This window comes from Bicyclus anynana, chromosome 9, assembly GCF_947172395.1.
Source record: "Bicyclus anynana chromosome 9, ilBicAnyn1.1, whole genome shotgun sequence".
NCBI classification, from domain to species: Eukaryota; Metazoa; Arthropoda; class Insecta; order Lepidoptera; family Nymphalidae; genus Bicyclus; species Bicyclus anynana.
In genome coordinates this window covers 6,216,602-6,232,394 of record NC_069091.1, presented here as the reverse complement: position 1 = coordinate 6,232,394, position 15,793 = coordinate 6,216,602, and the positions used below count along the sequence as shown (strand labels likewise).

The following is a 15,793-nucleotide window of genomic DNA, read 5'->3' as shown; positions in this document are numbered from 1 at the left end:
CAAAGGTTTTCCACGCTTTAAGGTACCAAATGTAATCGTCACCGTATAGCATCGATTTGTAAGCGAGACAATTACGTTTCGATTCCGATTAGTATGGGTTGTAGTAAGGAGTCTCATACAAATAATACGAACGGCTCGAATTGATACGGTTACAATCTGTTTTTCAGTTGGTATGTGTGTTATGACACTTAAAAGTCGATCCAAGTTCCTTGCGTTAAAGTAATTTTATTCAGCAGGACTATCAAAAGTTTTTGTAAGGTTGTCTTAACCTTATAACATGACATGACTTGACTTGACGTAGATTAGTACCGACTGACGGACGATGGACTATATTTGACCTTTTTCACCCTTAATAGGGCAAATTATTGGGTAAAAATTATTACTTGAGGACTGACACAAACCGTGTGAAGACATAATGGAATTCACTTACCTACAATCTTGTACTGCTTCTCTGTGAGATGGTTAGACATCATGCCGCACACGTGCGCACCGAGGGAGTGTCCAACGCACGTGATCTTCTTAGCGAGAGCACCGGACTGTGTGATGCGTGAGTATAGCTGAGCTGTGCACTGAGCCGCCAATCTGAAAAGAATGTTCCTCCTTCAGTCGTATTCCTTACATATGAGGGTTGTAACCACCTCCACCCTTGTGTCACGCCATCGTGTTCTATCATCGAACACCCGGAGAGCATTGTAGATCGTGGAGTCAAGGTCTGATTAAAACAACGTATAGGGCTGCGGCCTTGTAAAGAGTTCCTTCCACTTTGCCAGTGACCATCAGTTTCTCGAGATTATCTGCATCCTTCCTGGCATTTCTCTGAAATACTTCAGAATTCATTTGGGGCAGTTGGTAGAGAACTTAGTTTTTACTCTGAATTGGGTAAGTATAGATCCGTTGGTCCGAAATGCAGTGTGAATCCGGAAAAACTCAAAGAAGAAGATATCATTTATTCATGTCCGTAAACAGAGGACAGAAGGGCCCCGCCTTGGTTTTAGTCGATAATAATGAACTAAACATACCAGAGTTAGACAAGAGCCGTGAAAGCCCAGTGGATACGACCTCTGCCTCCGATTCCGGAGGGTGTGGGTTCGAATTGGGTCCGAGGCATGCACCTCCAACTTTTCAGTTGTGTGCATTTTAAGAAATTAAATATCACGTGTCCCAAACGGTAAAGGAAAAACGTCGTGAGGAAACCTGTATACCAGAGAAATTTATTAATTATATGCGTGTGTGAAGTCTGCCAATCCGCATTGGGCCAGCGTGGTGGATTGTTGGCCTAACCCCTCCCATTCTGAGAGAAGACTCGAGCTCAGTGCCGAATATGGGTTGATAATGATGAAACATACCAGAAAAGTTACCAGAATATTTTAATATATAGGTATAACCCGCCTATGCGCAATATAAATGCTTTATGATCTATGGATTTAGCAATATATGTAGGTATGTACTCACTTCGTATTAGATAGAGCAGACAGGTAACATGGAAATCTCGTGAGAGGGGACCAGTCCACCATAAACACGTTGTAGTCCTTACGCGACAGATAGGCTGCAAAACAAAATGAAACGTTTTTAAAAGGCATCCTTATCAGACAATGGCTTCGCACTTCATAGCTATGTAAAAACTCACTGACTACCCAGAGGCCTCATTTGTCGAGCCCATTAGACAAATAGACACACTACACTACTCTTGGCAGGCTTACAGTCTTTTTCAGATAGCATGGGTATGGTGACAGTGCGTTTCACTCTCGAAAACTCGAAAGTTTGCCGTGTATGACGATAATAGTACGTATTATGAACGTCATTAGGCTACTGTCACCGTGCCCATATTCATATTCGATTACGCAGTTTTGTTACAACTTACAATGAACTTCTTAAAAGTTTCTCAGTCCAGAGAGACTCTTAAAAATTATATATTTTTAGCTATAGTATCTATCGACATGCTAAGAGTATTGCATATTACAATTTACATTTGGACGGGACGGGATGATTTTGATGAGCACCTTGACAAAATCACATATTATTTCTTAAAATTCTAAGAATTAAGTATGTACACATACCATCGCGAAGAAAAGTCATCGGTGTCTTCGAATGCGTCCCATTGAAGCCGTGAATGATGAGCACATTCTTCCTAGACAACTTCCAGCCGTAGGCCGGCAGTTTGTGTGTGTGGCGCACGTCGACCCACTGCTTGAACGGGTGTTCCCTGCTCAGGGGATACTAATGTACGTCAAAAGGTTATTAACATTTGCATTAGGTACATACGAGTAGATAAATTACGGTAAGATCCTACTAATATTATAAACGCGAAAGTTTGTATGGATGTTTGGATGTTTGTTACTCTATAACGCCGCTACTACTGAAGCGATTTGGCTGAAATTTAGAAAAGAAATAAATTTTATTCTGGATTAATACATAGGCTACTTTTTATCCCGAAAAATACATGTTTTCCCGAGATTTGCGAAAACTGATGGTTTTGATGATATTAATGTTTGTTACTCTTTCACGCCTCGACTACTTAACCGAATTAGCTGAAATTTGGTATTGAGATATATTATAGCATAGATTAACACATAGGCTTTTTATCCCAAAAAATCCATGGTTCTCGAGGGATTTGTGACGAAGTCGAGGGCGTCCACTAGTCAATTATAATGATAGAAAGAATTTCTGACAAAAAAGTCGTTAGCTTAGCTAAGTCCACAAGTGAAGTGAATTCTCAAAAATTTCAACTTGTTTATTAAAACTTATAATATTATGGAACTCGTAAATCTAGTCTTATCTATTCGTAACACGTTAGTATTCCTAACTGGAAACTAAAGAAAGTAACAGTAATCCAACGACAAGTTCACGGCAATCCGATAAGAGCTGTTACGGTTACTTTCATTGCAATGCGCTGCCATTCTATCAACTTACTGTCGATTTCTTTTGAAACAATAACAATATGCGTGGTTAGCTGCATTAATCGTTATGGAACGTTCAATGAAAATAAGTAAAATAGAGGTTTTAATAAGTTTGTCTTTAAGAGTGTGCAATATGTAATTTGGTGGTTACAAATGGTTCTGGATCTCAGATTCTGGAAAAGTTAGGAGCCTGATATTTGGGTAAATGATATTTCAAAGTTTAGCTTCGTTATGACTATACAAAATACACAATTTGTAAAACTTTTCTCGTTATTTTATTTTTTTGAAAAAAAAATACATGTTTTGTTCACATTTTGCTTTTGTTTTGTATAGAAAATTAGGTATATATCTTGAACATGGCCATTTTGTTTTTCGTTATGTTGTTTAATTTACTTGCAATTAGGTAAAAATGGTTTTGGCGCTCACGTCATAAAATTTGCGTCGCGCGTCAATCGCTCCGTGCTTTTAAATGACGACGCGCTGCGCGCTCTTAAATGTATATTGACGAAGAGACGTGATAGCCTAGTGCAGGGTTTCTCAAATTTGGGTGAGCGAACCCCTAGGGATTCGCCATTTGACGGCAGGGGGTTCCCGACAAGATTTACGTAATGGTGGCTTGATAACTGATATCGAGTCAGAATTAAAGTTAAAATTGTGCAAAATTACTCCTAACATTGAATCCATTTGCGACAAAAAACAAGGACACCTTCACATTATTATTACAATGACATTTCTTTGAGATTATTACAAAGATTTTTTCCCTGGCCTAGTGGATATGATCTCTGCCTTCGATTCGGAGTGCGTAAGTTCTAATCCGGCCCGGGGCAGGCACCTCCAACGTTTCAGTTGTGTGCATTTTAAGAAATTAAATATCACGTGTCTCAAAAGGTGACGGAAAACATCGCGAGGAAACCTGCATACCAGAGAATTTACTTAATTCTCTGCGTGTGTGAAGTCTGCCAATCCGCATTGGGCCAGCGTGGTGGACTATTGGCCTAACCCCTCTCATTCCGAGAGGAGACTCGAGCTCAGCAGTGAGTCGAATATGGGTTGATAATGATGATGATGTATTGATAAAATTTAACCTCGAACGCAAAAACATAATATAGTTAAAAACACAATGTGCGATATGCTTAACAGTTTATTTATAGATAGTACATGCTCCGCGGTTTCATCCGCGTAGTTCACGTTCCCGTGGGAACAAGGGGATAAAATATAGCCTATGTTACTCAGTGTAGATGTAGCTTACTAATGGTGAAAGAATTTTTAAAATTAGTTAAGTCTTTGTGTTCGTAACAATCAAACAAAATATCAAATCTTACCTCTCTATAATATTAGTTTTGATAAAACTCTAAAAAATACGATTTTTTAGAAAGTTTATAATATAATTCGGCTTATTTGATAACAGTAACTTTTTGTATAGAATACGAAATGATCGATCGATCAAGCTTTTGTGAAAGTTGAGATACGCATTCGAAATTACTACACACACTGGTTTAGCGTCCTTTGGCAGTTGATTTAGTCATCCTTATCACTATTGTTATCAGGCTATTTTGATTGCCCACTACTGGGCTATTTAGTTAGTCGAGGTTACTACAACATTGATGAGTTCCTAAAGATAAAAGCGCTTGGAGGCCATTAGATCAGCTTCCTCACCTCACCTTCACAGAAAAAGTGAAATTATAAGAAATTGTAATGTTATCATCAATTGTAAATTATAATACTGTATGATTTTTTAAAAGAGCAACTGTTGAGTTTCTTCTCAGCAGAACCTGCCTTCCGAACCGGTGGTAGAATCTTTACAAATAGTCAACTGACGTGTCAAAAGTGCTTATAAACTGAGCCTACTTGAATTAAATAAGTTTTGATTTTGATTTTTGGGCCAAGTCTCCCTAACTAAAAGGAGGATCAGCTCCAGAGGAGAGCCTATGCGAAATTGTATCATGTCGTCCTGGGTTCCAATCCTGAATGAGGCATGATGAGGCATGAGGATCCAGGCTATATGAATTTTCTTTCTTCTAAGAAATATTCATTAAAAAATCTCGGTCCGAAGTTGGGAAGTCACCTTAAGCCAACAAACCAGCTTTAGAATACCATGATGGGTGTAAACATAATCTTTATAGCTGGCTCTAATATTACAAATCTTACTTATGCTTATCTATATCGCTAAACTAATTCCATCTTAAAGCTTAAAAATAATTATAAAATAGAGATAGATTACATCCTCCTCCGTGACAGCCATCGTGGCGCAGTGGTAAGCGCGGTGGATATACAAGACGAAGGTCTTGGGTTCGATCCCCGGCTGGGCAGGTTGAGGTTTTCTTAATTGGTCCAGGCCTGGCTGGTGGGAGGCTTCGGCCGTGGCTAGTTACCACGCTACCGGCAAAGACGTATTGTCAAGCGATTTAGCGTTCCGGTTCGATGTATAGAAATGGGTGTCTATTTTCGTCCTACTCCTAAACCTAGATACACACATGCTACTTATCCCGGGAAAATCCATGGTTCCAGCGGGATTTGTGAAAAAATTAATTCCACGAGGACAGACGCGGGCGTCCGCTAGTTTAAAAATCATACAATGTCAGATACTTACGGCGTGTAGAGATAGAAATTGATTTCACTGTCTGGGCATTTCCATTCTCGTTTCATAACGCATCTGAAGTACCGGAAGTCGATCATTGGCATTATGCTATCTCCATCTGTCTGGGGCGCTGAAAACAATATATGTATAGCTTTAACAACAAACATACCCAAAAACCATAATTTTCACTATAACATTCATTTACGATGCCGAAAAATATTTACAATAATAGGGACCTGCTGCAGTCCTTCCGCGCTGCAGGGGTGCTGTTTACACCTTGGTCAACAACAACTACAACTGGGTAACCCTCAGACCAATTATAGAAGGACCTGTATCGCACTCATAGTCACGAACAAAATTGTCTGTCATTTTCTGAGGAAAACGAGCTTAGATTTTGTATATATCTTATACTAAACTAGAAGTTTTTGCTCGTTTTTACACCATTCAATTACACAAAAAGGTATTTTTACAGAGCTCTTTAATCGACGAACACGATTACAACTATTTAACATCGATTCTATAGAGACAGTTTTTATAATCGCATTAGATCGTTGATCATATACTTTGACAGAAAAGTAACGTCTAGCGAGGCAAGTCTTATACAATAATGGGGATGATGACTAGGTTTGAATATATTGATTTTTATGATACATTCGGGTAAATAGGGTCAATGTTAACTAATTTATACATAAAAAGCAAAGATTGTCTGGATATTGCAAAATAAATGAGATTATAAAATTTCAAAAACTACTAAATTTTTTTTATCGTAATTAGATGAAAATTCATACAGTTTTAGCTTGCAGTTTTGCATTAAATGTGTCATTTTTTAATATATGAACTATAAAGATAAACGCACAAATAACAAAGATATTAGTAATTTTGTTTGAACACGCATACAAATCTAACGATCATTACATTGCCTATGACGTCATTTTTTCGAGCCATTTTGTATGGGGCGTTTTTCAGAGATCCGCGGCAGCGCCGCAAATCTGACCCTTTAAATCCCTGTAGCTCCGAAAGTAATGATCGCAGATACCCTGTTCCTTTTACAAAATTGCTTTACTATTAGTATACTCTTAATTTATATACAATTTAAAAAACTGTCATCATCCCTATTGGTCTGAGTGGTAACCCTAGGTCACACTTTCAAAACCATTTAAATTAGTTTTAGACACTTAGGAGGATTCTACCATTTGCGTTTTATCTATTAAATACGGGACACTCTGTATAATGCTGTCACAAAAATGTTTCTATACTAAACAGAAATGCGAAAAATTACAGCGTATGTGCTACCTTCTGATCAGTTTGAACGAAACCACGCGTACCAAGTTGGTGATGTATTCAAGCCTAAATCTTAAGGTTTAGTATTTTCAGACAGTTCTTTCAGTGACAGCTTTACAGCACTAACTTGGTACCGCCTTCAAACTGATCAGCAGGTAGCACATACGCTGTAATTTTACGCTTTTTAGTTTATTATTATTCTTATTTATTATTCTTGGTTATTGATTATTCTTAGTTTTTTTTTTCTTTTGTTTGTTAATTATTTTTGTTCTTAAATATTGTATTATGTAATAATAACCAGTGCACAGTAAAACCAACTGTGGTTGGTATGGTTAGGCTTAATTGAAATGTGTTTTTTGTAGTATAAATAAAATAAATATTTTTTTATTAAAATTTATTTAGGTACCTTGACGTTCGGAACCCTAAACATAAATACTCGTAGGTACCTACCAATAGCGCGCGCACTCTATAGAAGTGTATCAAACTATTATAGCATCCGAAATTGTTTCAATTACATTAAACTTTTCAATTTCGGAATTATGCAATAGTTTTGTAATACGACGGTCGACACGTCAACAGGATCGCTGATGTATAAAATTGATTCTAATCATGCCAGCGAAATCATTTCCAAAATTGAAAGTTATAAAGGTAGTCATAAATTGCATTACTTTTATATTTTTTTTTCTTGCCTCTATTTTAACTCGATAATATCTACTATAATTTACAATCGTGAATATAGCTTTTGTATTTGTAAGTTGAGTAAGTTGTAAGTTGTAAGTTGAGGGAAATTTTTGACATTAGAGTTTTCCGAACAAAAAAAGTAAAATAAGGACTCCTAACACACACCCACATACATAGATATAGTTTAAAAATACTTTCACCATTAGAAAGCTACATCGATACTGAGTAACATAGGCTATATTTTATCCTTGTTCTTTTCCTCCGGCACTGTGTGACTGTGGACTGATCTTTCCAAATCTGACTGATCATTCTCTCTCTGTCTCATAGTAGACGCCCTAAGGCCTAGTTCGGACTACTTTAGTATTTGAGTCGAGTACGAACGATTTTTGGGCGGTAAATCCAAAAATTGTACGGCCTTTAAGAGTATTTTCATCGCCCTCTTCCCTCGCCTATGGTTTATTAAATGTTAAATGGCAACGACAACTACCTATAAGGTACGGGCTACGGCAATATAAAATTCTCCAGCCATAAAATGCCACTCACCATTCAATAAGCCAATGTTCTTGCATGTGCATGACATCATTCATATTGCGATCAACACGCGATCAGTTTTATGTCGGAACGGAAGGACGGATGTCCTTCCGTTTGCACTGCAAGAACATGAGCTTATTGGATGATGAGTGGCTAACTGGCTAGCATTATTTTCTTAGACGTTATCAGTTTTCAAACTAGACGTTTCAAAAGCACCTGCTTGAAATAAACTACTTACTAGCCTAGAAAACCAAAAGAAAAAATGTAATTAGTTCCCTAGTTGATAATTAGATAGTTTTTCACACAACACGGTCAACAAAAGGCATAACAATGGCTAATGTCGTCTTATCGTTGGTGGTTATTTTTCACATTGCCTGCGTGCTTCATAATAATAGGTAATAGAAAACGTAAACGAAAGTCCATTATGTATTACCTACTGTATACTATCAACATTGAAAGAGAGGATCCAATGCAGCAATTGGATTCTAGCTTTCACCATCTGTGTAGGTACTCGTATAAACTAATCTAGGTGTTCTCGATATCGTCTATCTAATCAATATTGCCATCATAATATCAATATTATTTTTTAACCGACTTCCACAAAGGAGGAGGTTCTACGTTCGGCTGTATGTTTGTTTATTTTTCTTTCGTTCACAGAACATGAAAAAAAAACTAAAGCTTACGCTACGCAATTCCGTGGTTCGCTTGGTTCGGAAAATGCTCCATAAAACAAACACGAAACAAGCGAACCTTTTTCTTCAGAACCACAATAAAATTTACAAAAAGACAAAATGAAAACGAAAATGAAAATGAAAATGAAAATCGGTTTCTACACGACATCGCACCGGAACGCTAAATCGCGGCGGTACATTACCGGTAGGGTGGTAACTAGGCACGGCCGAAGCCTCCCACCAGCCGGACCTGGACCAAATGAGAAAACCTCAAACGGTCCAGCTGGTGATCGAACCCAGGACCTCCGTCTTGTAAATCCACCGCGCATACCACTGCGCCACGGAGGCCGTCAAAACCATCGAACCGAAACCTTTTAATTAGAAGGTGGCCATGGCTACTGTAGTGAAAACGCCAAAATGAAAGTGAATCCTTATGTATATCGATGTCCATTTAGCTGACCTTGTTTTACAAACTAATGCTTATAAAACAAGGTTAACCTCGATCACGCACGATAGAAAGTAAAAACCGAATGTCCAGGGTTTGATAAGCTTTCCTATAACAATATAATAAAACTAGCGGACGCCCGCGACTTCGTCCGCGTGGAATTGAGTTTTTCACAAATCCCTCGGGAACCATGGATTTTTCTGGGATAAAAAGTAGTCTATGTTGTAATCCAGGCTATAATATATCTTAATACCAAATTTCAGCAAATTCGGTTCAGTAGTTGAGTACTTACTTGTAGATATGTTTTCTGTGGTTGAGGCGTGAAAGAGTAACAAACATGCATATCATAAAAATCATCAGTTTTCGCAAATCTCGGGAAACCATGGAAATAAAATCTATTTCCGTTCCAAATTTCAGCTAAATCGCTTCATTAGTAGCAAAGTAACAAACATCCAAACATCCAAACCTCCATACAAACTTCAGCGTTCATAATGTTAGTAGGAAGGATATAATATAAGTATAGGTCCTGGCCGTAATAGCCCAGTTTATATAACCATTATGATCTCTGCTAACGATTCGGAGGGTGTAGGTTCAAATCCAGGCCAAACATGCACCTCCAACTTTTCAGTTGTGTGCATTTTAAGAAGTTCAATATCACGTATCTCAAACGGTGAAGGAAAAACATCGTGAGGAAACCTTCATACCAGAGAATTTTCTGAATTCTCTACGTGTGTGAAGTCTGCCAATCCACATTGGGCTAGCGTGGTTGACTATTAGTCTAACTCTAATCCTCCCATTCTGAGAAGAGACTCGTGCTCAACAGTGGGCCGAATATGGGTTATTAATGATGATGATGATGATGATAATGTGACGTCTAGGCTAACATCATTTATTTATTATTATTATTCATGAATACTATAACACCTTAAGAAGCTTTCGCTTAAATGTTGGATCAAGAGTCGGATACAAAAGGCAGTGATTCTTGAGACGGCGCGTATTGTGAGGAGGTTCTCACCCTGGAGCCCTGACCACCGGTTGCTTGGGCACTCAAATGTCCCGCAGCGGGAGGGTTGAATTTTTTTTTATAAGTTTTTAATAGTGTTTTGTATATTTTATGTATAACATTGTTAAAAAATAAAAAATGGAGAAATAAATAAATGAGAGAGAAATACATAATAATTAGTTATAGATAATTAGGTGGTGTATCTACCATTTCCGTTTTATCTATTAATTATGGGAAAATCTATATGTCTCTGTCCCATACTGTTAGAGAAAGTAAAAAATATTGTTTATTTTTTACATTTTGTTGCTTTGAAGTTGCATTTGTTAACATTCAATTAAAATGAAAGTCAGATGTGAGTTTAATTCTCGTGGACCATAACTAATATGCCTGTGATTACTTTTATTAATACGAGGCATTGTCATGGCATGAGACTTGACTCTTGGGCTGTGGCGTGTACAAAGTTTTTAACTAGTACACCCTATAAGCAAAAATTGGAAAATTCCTTGTCCAACTATGTATTATGTGGTCCAACATAGGTTTGCATTGGGTCCTTAGGGTAGGCAGTGCATTATTGCATGCGGATGTCAAGGTGACGTTTGGTTTTTTATGGGTTTCAGCGGCTTCACTCTTCTTCTTCAGCTTCATTCAATGCAAACAAACATACGATCAAACCTTTCCGCCTTATAATATTAGTATAAATAATAGTCGGTGTAGAAAGCCGAATTCATAGTGAGATATTAGTTACACTTAATATACGTATGGAAATTTATTTTTATAACAAAGTTGACCGATTTTCGGAATACAGATTAAACCGGTTCTAATTAAGATTCTCAAAGTTGGTTTAAACTAGGTCTTATGTAAAAATGTACATAATATTATAACACGTATAATATACAGGATGATCCTTAGAAAAAGGCATAGTGTGGGAAAGAAAATTAGTAAATAGGCACAACTAAATATTGGTATATTATGGTATAATATATTGATGAAAACTAATTAGGTATATTAGCAATTTCGTTTTAATTATATCGGTCGATCGGTCGTAAACCATAATAATATTGTATCTGTATGTTTTATGATAATTAAAGCCATTTCTGAAAAAAAACCACAGAAATTAAACGGCTTGAATTAAAACATCACCGCCTTCAAACTGATCAGAAGTTAGCACATAGGTAAGATGTTATTTTTTAACCGACTTCCAAAAAGGAGGAGGTTCTACGTTCGGCTGTATGTATGTTTTTTTTTTTTTTATGTATGTCCAGCGATAATTCCGTCAATTATGGACCGATTTTAAAAATTCTTTTTAGTTTTGAAGGGTTTACTTCCAGGGTGGTCCCATTTTTTAACCGACTTCAAAAAGGAGGAGGTTCTCAATTCGGTCGGTATTTTTTTTTTTTTTTTATGTATGTACACCGATTACTCAAAGACGCCTGGACCGATTTCAAAAATTCTTTTTTTGTTTGAAACGGTATAGTCCCCATTTGGTCCCATTGCCATCATGTCAAGATCTGATGGTGGGATCCTGGAGAAATTGAGGGGAACTTTCGAAAATTATATGGGTGTCTAGTGTGTTCGTAAACTTTTCCATTAAGTACTTTTAAGCACTACAATTTCATGAAGGTTTAAAATCGATCTGATGATGAAGCCATAAAACTGACGAGGGAACTCCTCGGCGATTTACAGCAGTTACCTTGTGTTTGGGCTTGATTAATTTGTATTAAAGAGAACTTTCCACATAGATAGGTTGTGACTGTCATTTAGGGGTTTGGTGATGAAGACCAAGGACAATTAGGGGAACTCCTTAACAGTTTACAGTAACTACCTTGTGTTTGGCCTTGATTAATTCGTATTGCTGAGAACTTTCTACATAAATGAGTTGTGTCTGTTATTAGGGGTCTGATGATGAAGACCAAGGTCAATTAAGGGAACCCCTTAACGGTTTACGGTAGCTACCTTGTGCTTGGGCTTAATTAATTTGTATTGCTGAGAATTTTGTACCAAGATGGGTTGTGACTAGGGGTCTGATGTATTCGTTTGAGATGAAATTTTACACTAAAAATGGAAAAATAATAAAAATTTTAATAAAAAAAATATAACCGACTTCAAAACCTAAAAACGTACCCACTAAACTAAAAAGCGAAAAATAACATCATAATATGTTCTACCTGCTGATTAGTATGAAGTCGGTGCTTAGCCGGTGTTGTCTTAATGTAAGCCATTTCTGACAGGACCACATGAAACAACACTGTCTGCAAAATCTAAATCTATAACATGGCTTGAATTAATACATCACCGGCTTAGCACCGCCTTCATACTAATCAGCAGGTAGAACATATTATGATGTTATTTTTCGCTTTTTAGTTTAGTGGGTACGTTTTTAGGTTTTGAAGTCGGTTATATTTTTTTTATTAAAATTTTTTTCATGTCAGGATCTGATGCTGGCATCCTGGAGAAATTGAGGGGAACTTTCGAAAGTTGTAGAGACGGCTAGTGCGTTTGTTAGTGTTTCCATAAGGTATTTTAAACCACTACAACTTTATGAAGGTTTGGAGTTGGTCTGATGATGGAGCCGAAACACAGACGATGGAACTCGTTAAGGATTTACAGCAGTCACCTTTTGTGCTTTGGGCTTGATTAATTTGTATTCATGAGTACTTTCCACCTATATGGGTTGTGACTGTATTAAGGGTCTGGCGATGAAGACGAGGGACAGTGAAGAGAACTCCTCGACGGTTCACAGTAGCTACCTTGTGTTTGGACTTGATAAATTTGTATTGATGAGAACTTTCCACCTAGATGGATTGTGACTGTATTAAGGGTCTGGTGATGAAGACGAGGGACAGTGAAGAGAACTCCTCGACGGTTCACAGTAGCTACCTTTCCACTTAGAGTTGATAAGAACTTTCCACTTAGATAGGTTGTGACTGTACACACGCAGTAGGTATGCTAACACTAAAAATAAAAATAAAAAATTTTTAATAAAAAAAATTCAACCGACTTCCAACTCAGAAAATAACTTTAACTAAAAAGCAAAAAATAACATCCAACCTATGTGCTACCTTCTGATCAGTTTGAAGGCGGTGCCAAGCCAATGTCGTGTTTTAATTAAAGCTGTTTCTGAAAGAACCACAGAAATTTTGTAGTTTAAACGTGTTTAATTAAAACATCACTGGCTTGGCACCGCCTTCAAACTGATCAGAAGGTAGCACATAGGTAGGATGTTATTTTTTGCTTTTTAGTTAAAGTTATTTTCTGAGTTGGAAGTCGGTTGAATTTTTTTTATTAAAATTTTTTTGCTTTTTAGTTTAGGTTATTTTAGAGTTGGAAGTCGGTAGAAATTTTTTTAATTAATTTTTTTTTAACGAATTAATTCATTCATATTTTTTACAGAATAGAAAGAAACACACTGTAGCTGTGCATTTAATATTAAGAAGACAATATTTTTTATAAAGACCCGTTAGATTCAAACTTTCGCGCGCCGCTGATTTCGTAAAGAACTTTGATAATTAATGTTCGCGTAAAATATTAGGTAGATATAGTCTCTATTCCTAAAATAAACTAAATACTTCTATAATGAGGGAATAGGCATGGATTGATGAATGGATGTTACCATAACATGCTAAAAGTACCCACTGAACTTAATAAATGACTTTTTAGGTAACGACGATAGATAAAAAAGTGCTCTATTATTAAAGGTAAAGTATAGTAGTAGCCTTCATCCAATATTAGATGACGCCGCGCGGTATTACCCGCGTGGTTCCCCTTCCCGTAGGAATACGGGGATAATATAATATATTATCCCCGCCTATAGCGTTCCTCGATAAATGGGCTATCTAACACTAAAAGAATTTTTCAAATCGGACCAGTAGTTCCTGAGATTAGCGCGTTCAATCAAAGAAACAAACAAACTCTTCAGCTTTATAATATTAGTATAGATTAGAACCATCACTCATTTTCACAGTTAAGTAAACTAAAATGCTCACCGAATTCCATTAATAATAAAACTACACTTATCAACTTAATAAAAGCACAAATCATTTTGTTTTTAAATTCAGCCACTTTTTCACTAATCACAGGTAACTTCGGTTTAATGTACTAATTTTAAATAATTGTTCGTTATAAAAACATCATGTTCACTATGTTATTGGTACAATTTGAAGTAATAAGAGACATTTCCGTTGGACCACCTCACGTCACTGCGTCATTGTACTGAATCTATGGTAAAACGGCGGGGTTTGAGAAAGGTAGTGGATGCCTACCTATGGACTTTTCACATTCACTTTACGTAGAAACTAGAATGACTGTGGATTAGAAGCGAGTTTACTGATATTATTTAAAAAAAATAGATTAGAACATTGATCTTAGCAATGATAAGTAATAATAAATTTAATAAAAGAAAATAGTTTAAATCTTAGAAATAAAAACATTTCTAGATAGATAACTTAAATGTGAAATAATAAAAAAAAAAATTACACAAAAATTTACCTAACTAATAATAACGACATCTTATGTGCTACCTACTTATTAGTTAGGTACCAAGGTAAAAAAAAAATACGCTATACAATATACATACATCCAATGATCCAAACGTAGAATCTCCTCTATTTTGGAGGTCAGTAAAAAGCACTTTTGAAAGATCTTTATTTCATGAGTTCCACTGCACACCTTTACTTACACCAAATAAATACCAGACAGGCAGACATGTTCAATTACATTTACTTAAGTAGGCTCAAAACAAGTCAGTAGACTAACTGACGGGGTCGGTTTTTTTTTATTTTTATTTTTTTACAAGCTAGCCCTTGACTACTATCTCACCGGATGGTAAGTGATGATGCAATCTAAGATGGAAGCAGGCTAACTTGTTAGGAGTAGGATGAAAATCCACACCCCTTTCGGTTTCTACACGACATCGTACCGGAACGCTAAATCGCTTGGCGGTACCTCTTTGCCGGTATGGTGGTAACTAGCCACGGCCGAAGCCTCTCACTAGCCAGACCTGGAGCTATTAAGAAAACCTCAATCGGCCCAGCCGGGGATCGAACCCAGGACTTCTGTCTTGTAAATCCACCGCGCATACCACTGCGCCACCGAGGCCGTAAACCTTATGCCACAAGTTTTTTTGACGTGGTATAAAATCTCGTAGATTGTACAGCACTCTTATCTGATAGTAATCGTTTATCGATTTTATTAAACCCTTGCAGGTAGGTACATTTATGTATTCTGTTGCCCTTAGTAAGGTCTATTCTAATTATTTTTACGATGCTGTCTATCACACTGTAAGAAAGATGTAGTTTTAGCATTCCGTGGTTTATCTGTAAGTACCTTTGTTTGTGTGGGTGGATATGTACTGTGTATGTAGTATGTATGTACCTACCCTCTTGAACAGAGGGTATTCGTGCACCTTGGGACCCCAACGTCTCCTTGAACTATATTATACCCTGCCCATTGTCTCACATCACTTCTCGACTCGTTCAGCTATGTCAGTAACAGTGTTCAGTCTTCTCCAGATTTCGTCATTTGTGATTCAATCACACAGAGATACTCCAAGAATAGCTCGCTCCATCACCCGCATTGCATCAAATATTACACCTGACTATAAAAGCAAATATAGGTATTATGACGTCCACTCGGATTGAAGTACAAGAGACTGGTTGAATAAACCAACATCAATTTCATCTAAACAATTGAACGTACTAATAAGGATGG

The 15,793-nt window shown here is 36.9% G+C and overlaps 1 protein-coding gene across 1 annotated transcript in view; it reads right to left on the bottom strand.

Annotated features, from left to right (window-relative positions):
• LOC112044546 (phospholipase A1-like) overlaps positions 1–14,288 on the bottom strand; it is a 62,950-nt gene extending 48,662 nt beyond the window's left edge. The window contains exons 1-5 of the mRNA XM_052883437.1: positions 14,071–14,288; positions 5,488–5,605; positions 2,058–2,203; positions 1,453–1,546; positions 431–582 (exon numbers count right to left, since the gene is read on the bottom strand). Coding sequence (XP_052739397.1) covers positions 431–582; positions 1,453–1,546; positions 2,058–2,203; positions 5,488–5,605; positions 14,071–14,125 — 565 coding nt within the window. The 5' untranslated portion in view covers positions 14,126–14,288. The remainder of the gene's footprint in view (positions 1–430; positions 583–1,452; positions 1,547–2,057; positions 2,204–5,487; positions 5,606–14,070) is intronic.
• Positions 14,289–15,793: the final 1,505 nt, after the last annotated feature.